This window comes from Fomitiporia mediterranea, assembly GCF_000271605.1.
Source record: "Fomitiporia mediterranea MF3/22 unplaced genomic scaffold FOMMEscaffold_8, whole genome shotgun sequence".
NCBI lineage: Eukaryota > Fungi > Basidiomycota > Agaricomycetes > Hymenochaetales > Hymenochaetaceae > Fomitiporia > Fomitiporia mediterranea.
In genome coordinates, this window is record NW_006760393.1 from 3,158,567 (window position 1) to 3,178,053 (window position 19,487).

The window sequence follows — 19,487 nt, forward strand, 5'->3', positions numbered from 1 at the left end:
TTCAACGACTGCGAGTTTATCAGCGAAATCGGTTGGCGTGCGGCCTTCGGCAACGACGCATTGGAATGTGGAATCTGATACGGAAGGTGACGCAGAGTCGATGTCACTTCGTCGTAAGCTTGGGACGCCGATGCGTTGTGGGTCCTTCTCGACGAACTACTCCCATGCAAATACGAATTCGAACACGGGACAAGGACAGGGACAGAAGATGTCGTTGACGGCTACTTCGAACGCAGGACGATACCCTCATCCTTCTTCAGCTACAGAGGGAATGGATCTGGAAGGGCTGTTGCAACGTTTCCAGGGTGTTGGAGATCCGAATTTCGCGTTTGACGTCGAGGCGTTCCGAGGTGCAATCTGTGCTGCGGCGGGTGGGAACGCGAAGTCGAAGAAGTGAGGTGACGTATGAGGTGAAATGTTGTGCAGTGTGTTGTGGTAGTTTTGGAGCATGGCTGCTTCTCAACGGGATGGTTCATCTTACCATGTTATTATTACTTGTCATTGGTGTATACCCTGAGTCAGTATTGCCAGCGTATCTTCGTCCTCTCTTCTCTCAGTCTACTCACGATCTGTTGTTCACCATCCATTTCTTGTGCATACCATGATCTTCTTGCCTTTTATTACCTTCAGTGCTGCATTCGTCGTCATGACGAGAAGTGATGATCTCTAGTAGGTAGGTATATGCAATTTATTATTTTTACCCTCTTTCCTCTTTTTATCCCTTTCTTCATCTTACTGCTTTTTCTTGTCTTCTCTTTTCTGCTTTTCTTTCCTCTTTCATATGACATGCGAATAAGAGTCCTGTTTATGCCTTGAATTTTGTTGGCTCGACTGTCAAAGCTTTAATAAAATTCCTGTAAGTATTCGAGTCTTGAGCAGAGAGGAAACTAAGACCATTCAGAACGGCAAAGTATCTGTAGTGTGTATTAAATAAAGAGATAGTACACTCTTTATCTGATAAAACCCAAGAAATGTAAATATGACGTATATATACACTACACTGTATGTTTCCCGTCTTCCGTCTCTACGTTGTGATCGTGGTCGACTTGCTGCTCTATATCCGCATCTAATTCTGGAATTTGAGCTGCTTCATGCCCATCCTCATCGAGTGACTCGTCTGGGAGGATGAGGTTTAGGACGACCGCTACGATGCCTGCTATAAGGACTACGACAGAATCATTAAAACTATATCTTAAAATGGATGAAACTGAGGACTCACAAGGTGTACTCAAGATAATTGTGATAGAATCAAACAACCCCTGCAACCCTTTCCCCACGCTTTCACTCGGCACAGAATCGAAAAGATGTTGGAAGATACTTGGGACGAGTAAGTCCGCGAGACCGAAAGAAAGGGAGGAGGCGAGGATGAAGCGGGTGCGACGGGTCCAGGTGAGGTAGGAGAGGACGCGGATGCCGGATGCGGAGACTGTTGCGAAGAGGAAGGTTGTTACGCCGCCTAGGACTGGGTTTGGTACTTTCGTTCATTAAGGGAGAGGGTTAGCGAATGGATAAATGAGGAGAGAAGGAAGGGTGGATGTGAGAAAGCGAGAGGGAGCAGAGACGTACTTGCGAGGAAGACACCTGAGATTTTTCCTAGTACGCCGAAGAGGATGAGGAAGACGCAGCAGAAACGGCCTGCAGTGCGGTTCGCGCAGCGTGTGATAGCGATGACACCATTGTTCTGGGCAAAGACTGATAAAGGCGCAACTGTGAACAGGGCAGATATGAATCCACCAATTCCATCTGACTATTTAATATTGCACATTAACTCAGCTCAAATGTGGAGAAGAATAGAAGGTTGAAGGGAAAGATGAGACGTACAAGTACTCCACCCTGAATACGTGAATCGAATACTGGTCCGTCGACTTCGACACGAGAGACTTCAGCTGAAGCTGTTATGTCTCCGATAGCTTCCATCGCTAGTGAGACTACAAATAACAAAAAACAAATAACGAATCAGGCTTCAGAGTTCGATTCTCGAAAGGCAAGAGTGATGTGAGGAACGTACTGTATACGGCTAACATCGGTAAGATAGCAGGTGGGTATACTCGGATCTTGAATGTCTTTACCCTGAAGTAAAACCAAGAATTTACAGATATAAATCAGGGCTCGAATCTCCAAACAAAAGAGTGAACTCACCAAAGGAAAGTAATAGCAGGAGCACTTTTTATGCTACTCCCATCAACATACCCTGTGGCACCTGCGACGATACAACCCATTGCGAGGCCGACGATGATAGATATGTTCTTGAGGAATGGTGAGCCGAAAAGTTCTGTGAGGATTATGCTTATGAAGGAGAGGAAGCCTAGGCCGATGAATTCTGGTGAGCCCCATCTATCCTCACAAACAAATTTACATCAGCTTCCACTCTCACTCAACAAAGTTTTTAAATTAGGGTTAATCGAGAAAAGAGACGCACAGAAGAGCCCTCGGAGCCCCTACATTTGGACACAGCTGAAAAAACCCACTACTAGGTCGAGACATACAATCATTCGACCCTCCACCCCAATTGGGAATACCTGAAGACCCAACGAGAGAGGCTCCGATGAGGAGGATGACGGTTCCTGTTACCATTGGTGGGAAGATGCGTTGGAGGATTCGGACGGGGACGAGTGATAAGAGCATTTCGAGGAAGGAGCAGATGAGTGAGGTTCCTTCATCATATGTAAGCGAGGAGTTTGAAGAAATTGAGGAAGACAAACCGAGGAGCATCCCGTATGCGTCTGGACAGGGATCTCGTGTTATTGTACCGTCTGCTGCTGTTGTACTTGTACAGGTTCCGTTGTTGTAGAGCGCATCGAAAATCTGAGCGTAAAATTAACTGTGCAGTTTAACATGGATGAGATGATACTTACTGCATTCGCAGTACTTAGTGTAGCGAAACTTGTCCCAACAACGGATAGCAAGCCAGAACCGAGATAATATCCTTTGTACAAACGCAGTCTCGACATTTGCACCAAGCTCAGAATACCTGCACACCAAGAATGAACAAAATAGTTATTAGACACAAATCTCGAGTATACGACTTACCACACCCAATTAACGAAGCAGACACCATATACGACTGAGTCTCCGTATCCAAATTCAACGTAGTAGCAAAAATGATCGGAGGAGTGATCAAGCCTGCAAGCATAGCGAGTGCATGTTGTAATCCACATGCAGTAGCTAGGAGGAGAGGGATGTCTGCGTCGAGAGCGTAAAATGGTGGAAGTCGCCGTTGACGACGATGATTGGATTGTTTGGAGGGTGAAAGGGGAAGAGAAGGTGTACAAAGCCAGAGGTAGTCGTAATCACCGAACCATCCTTCGCGTGTTGTGAGTTTGTGTTTGAGGCGTTGGGCGCGGTTGCGGACACTCATTTCACTGCGAGGAGGAAGATTGACATCTGTATTGCCAGTTGGTACTGTGGGCACAGGCGTTGCGCTCGGCTGTTCCTTTGTGATAGAGTGCTCAGAGGACATGATGCTGGTCAGTGTCAGACTTCAAGAGAGCAGAGACGGCATTTTTGCTTGCTCATGCTGGGTGTATATGTTATCCGGATCGCGGCGCTCAGGAGATAAGCAGGTCGGGCGAGATAAGAAACGCTCTTGCCAGGGACGACATCTTCCGAGCATACTCGATTTCTTCTTTGATGTTTTGCGGACATTATGATGGTGGGATGTTTGTCTTCGCAGAATGATAGGTGTTAGGTGTTAGAGGTATATCATGGAAGACTGTGTATAAGGTTGTAAGCAGACAATTATATTGGACGAAGTGTACACTTGTACACTTGACACGGAACCTTATCTGGGAGATGCGCGTCGATCCTGTGAGAATACGATGATCGGCGCTGTCGTAAGTAAACAGTCTATTTTTATCCCTTCTTCCCATGGATAAATCCATCTTCGTATATTTGTTCGACGTGGCCACATCCCTTTTCGTTTGCATTGCAGGTTACTACTGTCTACAGTACGCAGATTATGATACATGTGCATCAGGACTGGGCGTCGTTGGGAGCCAGCAAATCCGTGTGCCACCTTTTGAATTAAGTTCTCTCTCCACTTTTCTTAGAAATTCCATGAAACAGAAGAAGCTGGAATACAAAAGGGGTTCGCTGAATGTATCCGTCACACGCAAATTACCAGACAAAAATACACGGCAGTTGTACAGTACTACAACCAGCGAGAAGGACTGTTTCAGACCCGTCAACAGGAAAGAGCAACTGTCTGTTGGATCAATGGATGTCCGTTGCAGTGCAAAACGTAGGCACACTGGCACAGAAGCGGGCTGGATGAATGTTGTGAGAAACGGGAATTGGAATCCCGAAGGTCGAGACGCAGGCTGTGCCGGTAGGATTTGTGTGATGCGGCGTTTCTTTGATGCGTGCTGCACGTTTGTTGGCTGGGGAGTAATTGAATTCATTCCCATGTCACAGCCCATGATGGCAGATGCAATTATTTTCCGATCTTCCTTTCCCGTCTGGTCCCGTCTGGTCCCGTCTTCAATGCCAGTTCTTTTGCTGCTTGTTGTGTGACAGTCTCATAGGTCTTCAACGGCGAAGACAAGAAAACAGCATGCAGATGACACAAGGCGACGATAAATTTACTGCACATCAGAGCGGAATCATAAGTGAAATGGGGCAAGAACGCCAGATGAAGGGGATGATCTGGATTTAGGCCGTGACGGACACCTTCCTAATTTAGCAAGTGTTGCGAGTCTCGCACTCGGCGACGATACTCCTTTCCCTCCTCACATCCACAGGTCAGCACTTGTCGTCCTCGTCACCTTTCCCTTCCTTTTTCTCCTCTCTTTCTCCTCGTACATGGCGTCCATGTCGTCGTCCCCGGCAGTCAGCTCGGGCGACCTCACAGACCTCATCTCCTCGACGGGCTCAACAACAATCTACCCTAATGACGATGCTGTCCTCAACGTCCTCCAAACCCGCTTCCGTGCAGACCTCCCTTACTCCCACATTGGCGCATCCAACCTCGTCGTCGTCAACCCTTTAAAGACACTTGCAAACTTGAATGAAGCAAGTGCCAAGGACTATGAGGAACGATGTTTCAAGGACACAAGCGTACCCACGGCAGGTTCGCCAAAAGCGCCCCAGCCGCACCTCTATGGTCTCGCCGCAAAAGTCTATCTTCTCATGCGGCAACGAAAACAATCTCAGGCCGTTGTCTTCAGGTGCGTCTCGCCGCAGCTCTTTTCTTCCCGCTCTTCGTGCAATTTATTTAAACTTCCGTTTCGTTTTGTGTTGTTACCAGGGGAATCACGGGATCCGGAAAAACGGAGAGCTCGAAATTACTTGTTAACCAAATCTTACGGCTCTCTGCCCGCTCAAAGAAGGAACAAAAGGTCGCGGAACAGCTTAAATCACTCTCAACTCTGTTAGACTCGTTTGGAAATGCAAAGACACTCCTTAACCCGAATGCCTCACGGCACGGTCGCTACCTAGAATTACACTTCAATGAGCACAGGCGTATTGGTTCCGCCAAGGTGCTCACGTACGGACTAGACAAAACGCGATTGACGCGACTCACACATGAGGAACGCACGTACCATGTCTTCTACCAGCTTCTTGCTGGATCAACGACGGAGGAGCGCGACAGATTGAACATGGAAGACCCGTCGGACTATGCGCTTCTTGCTTCGTCTGGGTGCTATCGTTTACCTGGCGGCCCGTTCAGTGATGACGCGACAGCAATGACTGAGCTACGAGCTGCCATGCGTACGCTCGGGTTCAAAACGAAGCATGTGACCGCCATCTTCAACTTACTGATCGCCATCCTGTTGCTCGGTAACCTCGAGTTCGTCGAAGGTGTTTCTCGTGAGGACACAGCTCATGTGGTAAATACGCTTGTGCTTGACCAGGCTGCAAGGCTTTTGGGCGTAACGTCCGAGGACCTTGCTCAGGCTCTCACGAATCGAACGAGCTATGTCCGTAAGGAGCTATACACCGTTCTTTTGAGTCCCGAACAGAGCGCCATGCAGCGCGACCAACTCGTGCGAGACTTGTACTCGATCTTGTTCGCATTCGTCGTGGAAACCGCGAATCACAAACTTGCTCCAAATCCAGCAGACCCTGCGCCACCTACGCAGATCGTTCTACTTGACCAGGCGGGCTTCCAGTCCCGTTCGCCATCTGGGACGAACTCGATTGCTCTCACTGCTAATGCACCGCTCATTGCTGCGTACGGTCAGAACGGCTTTGAGGAGTTCTGCATCAACTTCGCGGATGAGCTTGTTCACTCGTACATTGTTCGGAATACGTTCGAGGACGCGGTCGGGTATAATGCGCACCTCACCGGAGATGGCATTACGTTACCGCCGATTGAGACGATGGATAACTCTGCATGTGTTGAGCTGCTACGTGGTGCGCAGCTGAGTGAGCGAGCGCACCGTAAGCCTGGAGGCATGCTTGGTATCATGAACAAGGCGTGCAGCTCGTATAAGCAGGGCAAGGGTGGTGATCGGCGTGATGAGGATATGCTACAGGACATGATGACGAAATTCGGTGTGCATGCTTCGTACGTAGCTAGTCCTGCACTTGGCGGCTCAGCCGACAGTAACCTGTTCGGTATCAACCATTATGCCGGCCCATGCTCGTATGACGTGACGCATTTCATTGAGAAGGATACAGACCTGCTGGACGCTGGATTCGTTACTCTACTCCGAAACTCGACGGACTCGTTCGTGTCGAAGCTCGTGTCTGGCCCGAGTCTGGCTACGGAGACTCATCACCAGGATTCATCCATTGTCGTTCAAGCTCAAGTCTCTTCACGACCTCTTCGTCACCCGACTGCTATCACAGGCAGCAGCACGTCGCAACAGGACGAGCCGAACCAGCTCGACCCATCGAAGACTTATCCCATTACGACACAGCTCAACCATACGCTTTCTGAACTCTTCTTTGCACTGGACCGTGCACATCTCTGGACGGTGTCATGCATCCGACCAAATGACTCTGGCTCACCCAATTCCTTCGACAAGCGGCGCGTGAAGGCGCAAGTCCGCTCTCTCTTGTTGCCGGACCTCATCTCACGGCGGAGGGCGGATTACGTCGTTGACTTCGAGCAGGAAGAGTTTTGCGATCGTTATGTTCCGACAATGTTGGGTGAGACTCCCCTCCGGATTCGGCAGTGCGTACAGAAAAATGGGTTGAAGGAAGGGACGGATTACGTTTTGGGACACCGATGTATATGGTTGACATATGATGCGTGGAAGCTTGTGGATGATGGTGTGCGGGAGCAGGAGAAGGCAAGTCAGGGCGCGGGTGGGGTGTTGGAAGATGAGAGTGTAGGTGATGATGCTGCGACTGAGCATACGCAAGACCCGAGTCCTTTCAGTGGTGCTGCGGATTATTATAGTGAGAGTGCGGATAACTTGTTACTCTCGCGAACTGCATCGGGTGGTATGAATTACCTGGATCCCAACAACGGAGCGACTTCGAGGTACGCTGCTGGAGGGTTGAAGTCACCTGTTGTAGAAGCAACGCCAGCATACACTGAGCCCGACGACGGCAGTGCATGGGGATCAGAGTGGGACAAGAAGGGCGGAGGTGATCGTAGCCCTCCACAGCCAAACTTACCGAAAGAAGCTGGCGGACTTACTGTACACAATGCACCCAACACAATCGAGGAAGTACCGACTAGTCGTTCGCGTCGTTTCTGGCTCATAATCGTGATGCTGTGTACGTGGTGGATTCCGGACTTCCTTCTCAAGCATGTTGGGCGGATGAAGCGACCTGATGTCCGACTTGCATGGCGCGAGAAACTCACGATTTGTATCCTCATTGCCTTTACGTGCGGTCTTATTCTGTTCTATATTATCATCTTTGGCAGGTTACTCTGTCCGAACTTCGACAAGGCGTGGAACCTGGATGAAGTGTCACAGCATTCTGGAACGAACGATTTCTTCGTTGCGATTCAGGGTAGGGTGTACGACGTCACGAATTTCGTTGGACATGATCACAGTGATATTACTGGTTCACCTAGTAACAGTCAGTCGATCTTGGAGTTGTTGGGCGGTGCGGATATGACGAATTACTTCCCGCCACCACTTGCGTTGGCTTGTTCTGGAGTCGTTACTGGAGCTACTGCCAGCACGTTGACGCTGCAATACGCGAACTTCACGCCAGTATCGCCGACTGCTATTCATACGTCTGGTGCATTGGCGGTGTCGACTACATCAGCTTTGTCGAATGATGATTGGTATACTCAGACGTTCCTACCGAAGATTAACCAATTCCATAAGGGCCCTGTCGTGTGGGATAAGGGAACGGTTAAGTCTCAGGCGCAGAATGAGACGGCGAAGTACGTTTCGTTGTCTTTAATCATTGATAGGATTGTGAGACTTACAGACGATTTTTTTTCGTGTTGATAGAACATGGGCGTTCTACAAGGACAAACTCTATGACTTGACCGACTACTTGAACACACTTACAGTGTTCAACAATGCGGCGCAGTACAAGTTCTTGGATGAGGATATTGTCGATGCGTTCAAGGAGGGTGCTGGTGGCGATATTACAAAGTCGCTTGACCAGGTATTGGCTACAAAGGACACGAACACTGTGAATGCGAATATGGACTGCATTCAGAATATGTTCTTTGTTGGTCAGAGTGACTTCAGGAAAACGGCGCGCTGTAGGGTGCAGAATATCTTGCTGCTCGTGGCGTCTATTATTTTGATTGTTACTATTGCTGCGAAGTGTAAGTCTCCTCGATATCCAGGAATTCGATATTCATTGATACTGATATCTGATTTACACAGTTCTTGCCGCCCTGCAATTAGGATCTAAACGCCACCCCGAATTACAAGACAAGTTCGTCATATGTCAAGTACCATGTTATACGGAAAGCGAAGACTCTTTACGGCGTACCATTGATTCGCTAGCAGCACTCAAGTATGACGATAAGCGGAAGCTCATTTTCGTCATTTGCGATGGGAATATCATTGGTAGCGGGAATGATCGTCCGACTCCACGAATTGTGCTGGACCTTCTTGGTGTGGACCCGAAGCTTGATCCTGAGCCTTTGTTGTTCAAGTCTGTTGGTGAGGGGTCGAGACAGTTGAATTATGGGAAGGTGTACTCTGGGTTGTATGAGTTTGAGGGACATGTCGTTCCGTGCGTACTTCACTGTCTTATGATCGCGGAGAAGAGATTGTTTACTTTTTGTTTTCCAGATACATTGTCGTCGTCAAAGTTGGCAAGCCGACTGAGAGGTCCAAGCCTGGTAATAGAGGAAAACGTGACTCGCAGATTCTTGTCATGCATTACCTCAACCGTGTGCATTTCGACGCGCCGATGAACCCGCTTGAGCTTGAGATTTATCATCAGATGCGCAATGTTATTGGCATTGATCCGGCTTTCTATGAGTATCTGTTCACTGTTGATGCTGATACGGTAAGACTTCCAATCTTGGTCAATGAGGCCAGTACTGATGATGTGTTTCGCCTGTAGTCCGTTACTCCTGATTCTCTGAACCGGCTGGTCGCTTGTGCTGCGGACGATTCGAGCATTATTGGTATTTGTGGTGAGACGAAACTTGATAACGAAGAAGGCTCGTGGTGGACGATGATTCAGGTCAGTAGTCAGACTCCATTGTACAAGGATATTTGTATTGATCATTGTTTAGGTCTACGAGTATTACATTTCTCACCACTTGGCAAAGGCATTCGAGTCCTTATTCGGTTCCGTGACATGTTTACCCGGCTGTTTCTCCCTATACCGTATCCGTACCGCCGACAAAGGTCGACCAATCATCATCTCCAACCGCATCATCGACGAATACGCAGAAGGCAACGTCGACACGCTACACAAGAAGAATCTCTTCTCGCTCGGTGAAGATCGATTCTTGACGACGTTATTGATTAAACACTTCCCTACGTTCCGGTTAAAGTTTACACCTGATGCGCTTGCACATACTGTTGCGCCTGAGTCGTGGAGTGTTTTACTTTCGCAGAGGAGGAGATGGATTAACTCGACTGTGCATAATCTGTGTGAATTGGTGTTCTTGCCGGAGCTGTGTGGGATTTGTTGTTTCTCGATGCGGTTTATTGTGTTTATCGATTTGCTTGGGACGATCGTAAGTGGAATACATTCTAGTCTCTATGTTGTTGCCTGTACTAATTAGATGTTGTAATTGTTATAGATCTTGCCGGCCACTGTCATTTATGTATGTGATTTGGACTTCTACGACTTAACGTTGCTAACTTCAGACTTATTTCTAGCTCGTCTACTTGATTGTCACGGTTGCAACTGGTGCAGGCGCGATTCCGACGATCTCACTTATTATGATTGCTGCCGTCTATGGTCTTCAGGTTCGTTTAGTCTGCTACGCTGCCAATGACGACAATATCTGACTGAATTTTCTACAGGCTCTTATATTCATCATCAAGAGAGAATTCATGCTTGTTGGGTGGATGATTGTCTATCTGCTTTCGTAAGTCCATTCTGGCTCTGCCCGGCTATTCTTTCTTGATTTTTCTCATGTGCTCGTTACAGGTACCCGGTGTACAGTTTCTTCCTGCCGATCTACTCGTTCTGGTGCATGGACGACTTCAGTTGGGGTAACACGCGTCTAGTCGTTGGCGAGGGTAACAATAAGAAGGTTATCATGGCTGAGGATGAGAAGTTCGATGATAGTATGATCCCGCTTAAGAAGTTCAGCGGTAAGTGGATTTCCAAGTCTTATCTTAAGATTGCGAGGTACTCATAATATGTTCAGAATATGAAGCAGAGGCATGGGAGCACGAAGATTCGCATCGCTCGGATGATACTCGGCACACTGGGTATGACTCTGGTAACCACTCGAGACAAAACCCATCATCTTCTCGACCTGGGTCTATCAGGAGTTACCACCAGGCATCACAATCTGGGGATTATTACAGGGATACGAACCTCACGTACAATAACTCCTCGAACCCGAACTTGCGATTGCCGAATAAGCCCTCGTTGAGCAATTTATCGCATCATACGGGACGCGCGTCGATGTCGCAACCGGCGCCGCAACTGGGACCGATGCCGTTTGCTGCACCATTTGGCACGGCGGGGTCTGTTATGGGCGGTGGATCGGACTTTGGTGCTACGGGTAACTTTATGGGACAGATGAACACTGGCCCAAGCTTTGGGGCTCCGGCGTCGATGTATGGGATGCCGATGATGCCTTCGGGAACTGGTTCGCAAATTGGTGGGTTTGGTGGTGCGCCTGGGATGGGCATGGGAATGGGTGGACCGATGATGGGTGGTATGGGGCAACAGATGCAGCCTCCACAACAGCCGATAGGGATGCAGCGACCGATGTCGACGTTCTCGCTTGCGACGACGATGAACCCCTTCGCGAGTGGGCCGAATATGAATGAGAACCCGAGTGATGAGGAGCTACTTATTGCGTTGAGAGCGTATTTGAGTACGCAGGATTTGATGAGTGTTACGAAGAAGTGAGTATTTCCGTTTTGTCCCGTGTTTTTTTCTTGGGCTGTTTCGAGAGAAGGGTTACTGATTATTTTTATTTTATTTGTGTGCGATTGTTTAGGACTGCACGAGACGCGATTGCGGCCAAATTCCCTCGAGCGGACCTTTCGTCACGGAAGGACTTCCTTAACCAATCTATCGACCAGATCCTCTCGGAATCATAGACAGACAGACAGGCTTACGCACCTTCCTTCCTTGCTTTCGTTGCTTGATATGGACTCGGACATGCCACCCACCCATTCATCATCACAGACATTACTGTAATAAAGACATCATCGCATACTACTCTCTTTCCAGTCGCTCTTCACCATCACCACCCCGCATCCCTGCATTAGCGACTTTCACACTACGAAACGAACAATCCACGGTTTATTCTTTTGGTAATCGGCATAGGGACTTTCTCTTTCACTTTCACTTTTCTTTTCTCCATTTTCTTTAATATAGCGTTTATGTCTATCGTACGTACGGACTTTCCAAGTTTGAACACCTCGCGTCGTTACTGCTGCTGCTGCTACGCTGCTCTCGTTCTTCTCCACTCGTTTTCTCTTTTGTTCAGTTAGCTAGTTAGTTAGTTAGTTGCTTGCACTCGTTGAAGTAGGTAGGACCGACCCTCCGAACTCTCTCGCTCTAATAATGAATTGTAGCTTTTTTCTGCATCTCTGTTTTATTGGTGTGGTGAGAGTGACAGGTATGTTGTGTGTTGCCATTTATGTGTAACATTATCCACAGTGTTCAACCACTCCCTCAGCTTAGTGTCCCACTATCATGATTACAGAGAATTTATGTACAGGTATGTAACAAAAGTCTTCGTCATTCCTTAAAAGGTAGATGTATTTGTAAGTGATTTGCATACCATACATAGAAATTAGATGTAGATCAGAGCTCTGATATACACATTGTGAAGTACAAAAAAAAGAATTTTGTATTATTTTCACAAAATAGCCTGTATTTTTCATGTTTTGTGTGTGTATAATGTGTTCATGTATGCTAGAAATGTAAGACAAAGGTTTGATGTGTCTCTGACAGCCTTATAAGTCAATGCAGATCACTTACAAATACACTTACCTTTTGAGGAATGATGAAGACTTTTGTTACATACCTGTATTTATGAGAAGTACCAGGTCCATCCACTCGTTAATTTTGCAGGGCAAGTTGCATTGGCACTGTACAAGGTATGCGAAACAGGGTGACATTTGACAATGACATTTCAAATTGTCTTCTTCAGACCATCAGTCATCGGTTCAAAGTCGACGAGAAAGTCGTTGAACTCTGCATGTCATGAAGGATGCCTTCAATTTCGTTCATCATGCAGACTTCCTTCGTAATAAGGCACAATATCTCAAGACAACCATGATCAAACTCCTAAAGCAGACGGGCGAGTGCTGTCTTTTCGTTCAAGAATACGCCCGGCATACGTTCACAGGTACGTCCAGCATCAACATGTTACTCATTAGAGACTCATTCCGCGTAGGACGAGTGCTCAAGACGGACGTGGACGGAAAAGTTGAAGAATTCACGCAGTCGACTCGGGTGCCGTTCTTCATTCTGCTTTTGTCTCATCGAGGACGTCATTCGAAATCAATAACCTATGTACGTGCCGCATCTTTACATGCGATAATCAACACTAAGGCAATACAATTAGTTTTGTCGGACCGACCGCAGCCAGATAGAATGGATGCCTTTAATCAGCACCAATGCCTTCGTGGTACACGGACGGAAATCATGAAGCAGGCGGTAGAATGGATGCTATCGGACTCAGACCAGAATGTCTTCTGGCTGTACGGTGCGGCAAGATCTGGTAAGAGCACAGCCAGTACAACGACCGCAGAACGTTTCCGTGGCTTATCCCGTCTCGGAGCCCATCTATTTTTCGTGCTGTGTCATCCGAACATATGCGTATAAACTCACCTCATTCGACTCTTCGGTGGGGACTAATGTAATTGCAGCAATAGATCGGGACAACGATATTACACAGGCCACTTCGGCAACGCGTTTGAGAATCTGCTTCATGGTCCACTTTCTCTGTCTAGGGAAGCTATGCAAGGCCATGTTGTAATTTTTCTCGACGCATTGGACGAATGCGGTACGCAAAGGACAAGGCGGAGCCTAATGGAGAGTTTCCGGGAAGGGCTACCAGAACTCCCAAAGAACTTTCGGTTCCTGATCACGAGCAGGAAGGAATCAGACATCAAACGACCTTTCTGTGGTCGACCTGATCGCATTCTTGCCGTTGAACTGGATCACGGATCAGAACGCTGCAGGGAGGACGTGCTTCACTATCTCGAGTACTCAATGCGCAATGTGTTCGAGATTAGGGAGTTGCCGATTCCTGATGACTGGTAGTTGAAAATAGACCGCCTTGCGAAAGCTGCAGCAAGACTGTCCGTCTGGGCCTCGATAGCAGTGAAAGTAGTGGATTGCAATAACCCTGCCCTGAGGCTTACAAATCTTGTACCCGAATCGCAGCGTCTTTCTGGTTTCGAGCAACTCTATAACTCTATCCTTAGAAATTTGGGTATTTCATTCGACGATGAATCGTCCAAGCTTCGGTTTTCGCAGGTGTTTGGTTTTGTCCTTCTGAGCAGGACTCGGCTCACTGACGATACCATCGACGGGCTTCTGAGATTTTCGAGCGACGAGCCATCGAGGCTAATCCTATCTCGTTTACATTCTGTCCTTGTATTTGCTTGGGGAGAACCTATCGGTTTCTGTCACACATCTTCCGCGAATACTTACTGTCATCAGGGCGCAAAAGCGACTCGTGGTCTATTAATCTTGGGACTCAAAAGCAGTTGATTGCTTCGCGATGATTCGATGTCATGAAGAGCATGCTGCGGTTCAACATCTGCAAAATAGCGTCATCATATATCCCTAACGATCAGATCTCTAACCTTCCGGATCGAATTAAGGCGAGCATTCCTCCTCACTTGGAGAACTCGTGCCTCTTCTGGAGCCAGTACTTACTCGAGGCTCCATTCTCGCACCCGTTTCTGGAAAAGCTGTCAGACTCCCTTAATAAATGTCTACTGTATTGGCTTGAGATGATAAGCCTCTCAAAAAAGGTCAACACTGCTAGCCCAGCACTTCTTCATGCTATGAATTGGGTCTCTGTGAGTACATAGATGTGCTATTACTAGTAGAGCTTATCCTTATATTATCCTTATACAGCCACACAATGCCCACACACTAGCGTCCCTCAGGGACGTGCTTAGAATGATTACTATTCATTTGTCTGCCATTTCCCAATCGACATCACACATCTTCGTCTCTTTCCTTCTACTTGCATCGAGAGAGTCGAAGTATATAGCCCATTACTTGAAGCCTGATCTACCCATTGTACAAGTAGAGAAGATAGGCGTAAAGCAGCGGCCGCCGCTCTTGAAGGAGCTTACAGGGTATGAGAGACCTGTCCACTCTGTTGCGTTCTCACCTGGCGGTATTCGTGTTGTCTCCGGCTCCTGGGATAATACAGCCTGTGTCTGGGACGTTAAAGTGGCCAAGTCGTTTCTGGACCACTTGAAGGCCATACAGGCCAGGTAAAGTCAATTGCTTTCACTCCTAATGGAGTGCACGTTGTTTCCGGGTCTGATGAATTTACAGTCAGAATTTGGGACGTTGAGAAAGGGCAGATTATTTCTGAATTTATTAAACATGATGACATGGTCTATTCAGTTGCATTCTCACCGGACGGAATGCATCTTGTCTCCGGATTGGCGGACAAGACTGTCATGGTCTGGGGCACTGAGAGCAGACAGGCTGTCAAGTGTTTCAAGGGGCATGTAGACAGTGGGCATTCTGTTGCCGCATTCTCTCTTGACGGACTGCACATCGTCTCTAGTTTAATGGACAAGACTATTCGGATCTGGGACGTTGAAAGTAGACAGACCATTCGTGGCCATCTCGTAGGTCACACAAACAGCATTTGGTCGGTTGCCTTCTCTCCTGATGGTGCACATGTCTCCCCAGGCTCTGTGGACAACACGATTCGGATTTGGGACACTGAGAGCGGGTAATGTATTTCTGAGCCTTTCGAAGGCCAAACCGATGTAGTAACTTCCATTGCTTTCTCGCCCGACGGCAAGCATGCCGCCTCTGGCTCCGAGGATAGCACAATCCAAATCTGGGACGTTGAGGCTCGGCATGTCGTTTCTGGGCCTTTCAAAGAGCACTCTGACTATGTAAACTCTCTCCCGACGGAACCCGTGTCGTCTCAGGCTCCGAGGACAGACCGATCCGAATCTGGGACGCCGAGAGTATTCAGATCGTTTCTGAGGATTTTGAAGAGCATGCGGATGTAGTAAGATCTGTTGCCTTCTCGCCAGATAGTAAACACGTTGTGTCTGGGTTACGGATGATAAAACGATTAGAATCTGGGACGCTGAAAGTAGATACATGGTCTCTGGGCCTTTCAAGGGCATAAGTCACTTGTCAAGTGTGTTGCGTTCTCACCAGATGGAAGGCGTGTCGTCTCTGGCGCCGAGGATGGAACAGTCCTCGTGTGGGACGCTGAAAGTAGAAATGTGGTTTCTGGACCCTTTGTAGGGCAAAGGTGGTGTGTCCACTCAGTCTGCTTCTTGCTAGATGGGGCACGCGTTGCGTCTAGCTCTGATAACAGAACACTCCGAATCTGGGGTGTTAAAAGTGGCAAAACAATTTCCGGCCCTTTCGAAGGATATGAGTACGGTGTCAGATGCGTTGCTTTCTTGCCTGATTAGAGGTACGTTGTCTCTGGTTCCAGCGACGAAATCAAAGTATGGGATGTTGAAGGTGGGAGGATATTTTCCGGTCCCTGGAAAGGACACAAAGGTATGGTTCGTTTTGTGGCTTGCTCACTCGACAGCACACATTATCTCTGGGTTCTGATGACGAGATTATTTTAATCTGGAGTGTCGAGACTCGAGAGTAGACATGACATTGCTGGGCCTTTCGAAGGTCATACAGTCCAGGTCATGTCAGTTACCTTCTCCCCGGACGGAACGCGTGTCGTCTCATGTTCCAATGACAGGACAACCCGAGTCTGGGACACAGAGAGTGAACAAGCTCTCCTTGGACCCTTTGAAGGGTATACAGATAAAGTCCTGTCTGTCGCATTCTCATCGGATGGTAAACCTGTCGGCTCTGGCTCTGCAGATTGTACAATTAGAATGTGGAATGTAGAAGGTGCAACTACAACTTCCTTCTTACCTAGTGATCAATGTCTGACACTGTATTCCTAACTTTGCTCTCAATATAAATCCCGTCCTTGACCGGACAATGGACGAAGATGGATGGATACGTGGACACAAAGGAGAGTTACTGGTGTAGGTTCTGCCTGACATCCGACCAACACTTTGGCGACCTCAAAACACTACAATGTTCAGCTGTGCATTCTTGACAAGGTTGGACTTTACAAATGCTGCTCTTAGCAAACGATGGCAGGAATGTTTTCAACCTTCTGAGTGATAACAATATCCCATCCCTCAGTTGTAGCAACTCAGCATCACTAGTTTCACTCACCAGAATGTTGCTCACTTTTTGTTGAAAACATAATTTGATCCCATAAAGCAAAGTTCCCTAGTACAATGCGTGATATAGTATTTCATGCCCTACCTATAGTTCAGAGTTATTTGTTGCCTGTTACAGTAATATCTGTCACAACTCACTGTCTTCAAGTTCTATATTTACAAAGTACTACTACTTTACTAATTGATAATAATAATAATTCTAACTCTAACATATAATCTGGAAAATTTAATTACATATTTATCTTTGAGCTTATTATTCCTTTCTTAGAAAAGTAAGGGATCCTTTAATAAGATATCTGGATGGGAAACATTCAGAGAGAGAATTGATATTATTTTCTGTCTGAGAAGAGTATTAGTGTATTCAGAATTCAGATAGTAAAAAATGATGTGTTCAGATAGTAACAAGTTGTACTAGTCTACTGTAAGCACATTCTCTACATAGTGTTGAATACCTCAGTGTACACATATATCAAAGTTGAGTAATTCATACTTCTTTTAAACTATAATTTTTTTAAATATTCATATATGACACAAAAATTAATAGTTATGGGGTTATGAAGATATGAAGATATGGATCGTAGATTGATTGTATCAACAAAACAGACAGTCAATGTCAATAATGATAATAATGATACCTAACACCTATACCTATACCGAGCTAAGTAAAAGAGTGGAAGAGAGAAGGAGAGATATAAAAAGAGGGACTGAAGAGAGGGACGGAAGAGAGAGAAAGGAAACCCAGATGAAAGAGGTAAGGAAGGGAATAGTACGTATGATATGATATGATATGCATGTGTCTGAATATGTATATGTATGGTATGCCTGTTCGTTCTATGTGTGAATCATCGAGTGAAGTGAATGAGCGGGCGGTATCGTCCTCCATTTTACCTGCCCACTAACCTGATCTATAATCTACAACAGACAACAGATACTTATCCGGTCCGACTCTACGACCCTGCCGATGTCTTTAAGCTCTGGTTTCTTCGTTTCTGCTGTCGTTCCTGGTACTCCACCGATGCGTACCACGCACCACCCACAAGTGTCAATATAATACCCAACGCATTCACGGGTGTGATGGTGAGATCGAATAGGAAGACAGCAAACAGGATCGTAAGGACTTGTTTCACATTTGCTGCAATGATAAACATAAACAACAACACCCCATAAGTACACGTTTCATTCAAAGGTCGGAAAGAGGGGAAGGCAGAAGGGAAGGAAACGCACCAGCAACAGTCATACTCAACGCCCCAACCTTCTTATTCGCCGTAAAACTCACAACATTAAGCATAAACGCCAACATCCCATTCGTCATCAACGCCAACGCCCTTCCCCAACCCATCTCGCGTGCAGAAGCTACGCGTACACGCTCGAGCTCGCCGGAGAGGAGAGCGACGAAGACGCATTGGACGAAGGCGAGGGGTGACATGCGCGAGAGGAGGTCGAGCGGGTGGAGGTGTAGACGGATGCGGGAGAGTGGGTGGGGGCGGGTTGGTTGGCCGATGGAGGGTGCGCGGTGGTGTGTATACGACGAATTGGATGAAGAAGAGGGGGAGGAAGAGTGACCGCCATCTGAGGTATTGCTACTGCTGCTGCTGTCGTTGCTATTTGGTAAAGGCGATTGGAGAACGTTGGTAAACACAGTTTTGAGAGCTGCGAGGAAGGTCCCGAGGAGCGTGAGGAGAAGACCCCACGTCGTGAAGTAATAATCGCCGAACGTCCTACAGACGATTTTGATTTCCGTTAGTCAGTCCGAGGTGAACGAAGAAGCGAAGGATGAGATGGTGGGAAGAAGAGAGATTACTCACGCGAAGCCAACACCCGCCATGACAGGTAAGAGCGTCCAAAGCTTCCTCGCGCTGAACCGAGTGTTCAAGAAAAGGTACGAGATCGCCATGACGAATATGGGCGTTGCAGCACGCACGACTTGATGGAACTACAATAGAACATCACCCGCGAAGGTTGAGTCGTCAGCATCGCCATTAAAATTAAAAATAAACAATCGAAGCTCGCGGTCTCCGAGAAGAGGATCGTCTCACTCACAGGAACAGTAACCAACCCCAGGCTCAAATTGCTTACGGCAATATTCACAGTATACAGCACGCTAAACGCCACGAGAACAACGTTCTCAGACGAACTCAACGCCCTCGGTTCAAAAACCCCACGTTCCATCAATATGTACCCTCCCAACGTACCGCAGAGGGCGTGTAAGGCGGTAAGGGTGTAAGGGAATGGGAAACGGACGAGAACGAATTTGTTGTAGAGGGTGAGGGAGAGGTTGGAGAAGAAGTAGAGAATGAGCCAAGAGAGTTGGCTGCCGGAGAAGAGTTTCGCGGTCGTTGAGGATTGTGAAGTGCTGGTTGACGACGATGATAAGGAAAAGGACGAAGACGAAGGTCGTGGATGTCGTGCATTGCGATTATTATTCCCACTATTCTCTTGCTCGATATCTAAGTGCTCAGAAAGCTCAGACTTGGAGAAGGAAGAAAACGGGGAAGAGGACATGAGCGGCAATTGGTGGTGGTGGTTGTG

General features: G+C 47.4%; 5 protein-coding genes across 5 annotated transcripts; 3 read left to right on the plus strand and 2 right to left on the minus strand.

The window, feature by feature from the left end:
* Nucleotides 1-931: 931 nt before the first annotated feature.
* FOMMEDRAFT_142271 (xanthine/uracil permease) lies at nt 932-3,358 on the minus strand (the record flags this gene model as incomplete). Its single annotated transcript, XM_007268963.1, has 10 exons — nt 932-1,165; nt 1,220-1,474; nt 1,567-1,747; nt 1,822-1,928; nt 2,009-2,070; nt 2,140-2,334; nt 2,420-2,654; nt 2,703-2,805; nt 2,856-2,971; nt 3,031-3,358. 10 exons carry the CDS (start codon nt 3,356-3,358, stop codon nt 996-998), a joined length of 1,752 nt encoding a protein of 583 aa, XP_007269025.1. The 3' UTR covers nt 932-995.
* A 1,385-nt stretch (nt 3,359-4,743) lies between these two features.
* FOMMEDRAFT_111794 (chitin synthase) lies at nt 4,744-12,068 on the plus strand. Its single transcript, XM_007268964.1, has 13 exons — nt 4,744-5,165; nt 5,246-8,293; nt 8,364-8,689; nt 8,751-9,105; nt 9,165-9,384; nt 9,442-9,564; nt 9,617-10,066; nt 10,133-10,156; nt 10,212-10,301; nt 10,359-10,423; nt 10,486-10,652; nt 10,709-11,420; nt 11,516-12,068. The coding sequence occupies exons 1-13, from the start codon at nt 4,801-4,803 to the stop codon at nt 11,616-11,618; spliced, it is 6,048 nt and encodes a 2,015-aa protein (XP_007269026.1). The 5' UTR covers nt 4,744-4,800; the 3' UTR covers nt 11,619-12,068.
* Nucleotides 12,069-12,829: 761 nt separating this feature from the next.
* On the plus strand, nt 12,830-14,065 carry FOMMEDRAFT_22098 (uncharacterized protein). The gene is made up of 3 exons (XM_007268965.1): nt 12,830-12,877; nt 12,926-13,044; nt 13,097-14,065. The coding sequence occupies exon 3, from the start codon at nt 13,220-13,222 to the stop codon at nt 13,508-13,510; it is 291 nt and encodes a 96-aa protein (XP_007269027.1). The 5' UTR covers nt 12,830-12,877; nt 12,926-13,044; nt 13,097-13,219; the 3' UTR covers nt 13,511-14,065.
* A 904-nt stretch (nt 14,066-14,969) lies between these two features.
* FOMMEDRAFT_88828 (WD40 repeat-like protein) lies at nt 14,970-16,670 on the plus strand (the record flags this gene model as incomplete). Its single annotated transcript, XM_007268966.1, has 2 exons — nt 14,970-15,463; nt 16,361-16,670. Coding segments are annotated over 2 exons (804 nt in total), but the record flags the coding sequence as incomplete, so codon positions are not given.
* Nucleotides 16,671-17,514: 844 nt separating this feature from the next.
* FOMMEDRAFT_111796 (TPT-domain-containing protein) lies at nt 17,515-19,460 on the minus strand (the record flags this gene model as incomplete). The annotated part of the gene is made up of 4 exons (XM_007268967.1): nt 17,515-18,090; nt 18,183-18,676; nt 18,764-18,891; nt 18,999-19,460. The coding sequence occupies 4 exons, from the start codon at nt 19,458-19,460 to the stop codon at nt 17,906-17,908; spliced, it is 1,269 nt and encodes a 422-aa protein (XP_007269029.1). The 3' UTR covers nt 17,515-17,905.
* Between the last annotated feature and the right edge of the window lie 27 nt (nt 19,461-19,487).

Excerpts from the sequence above, each read along its gene's own strand:
- FOMMEDRAFT_111794 (XM_007268964.1), top strand. The coding sequence starts at position 4,801 with ATGGCGTCCATGTCGTCGTCCCCGGCAGTCAGCTCGGGCGACCTCACA. Across the intron at positions 9,385-9,441 it reads TCACTGTTGATGCTGATACG|TCCGTTACTCCTGATTCTCT; the intron begins GTAAGACTTCCA and ends TTTCGCCTGTAG. Across the intron at positions 9,565-9,616 it reads CGTGGTGGACGATGATTCAG|GTCTACGAGTATTACATTTC; the intron begins GTCAGTAGTCAG and ends ATCATTGTTTAG.
- FOMMEDRAFT_22098 (XM_007268965.1), top strand. The coding sequence starts at position 13,220 with ATGTCTTCTGGCTGTACGGTGCGGCAAGATCTGGTAAGAGCACAGCCA.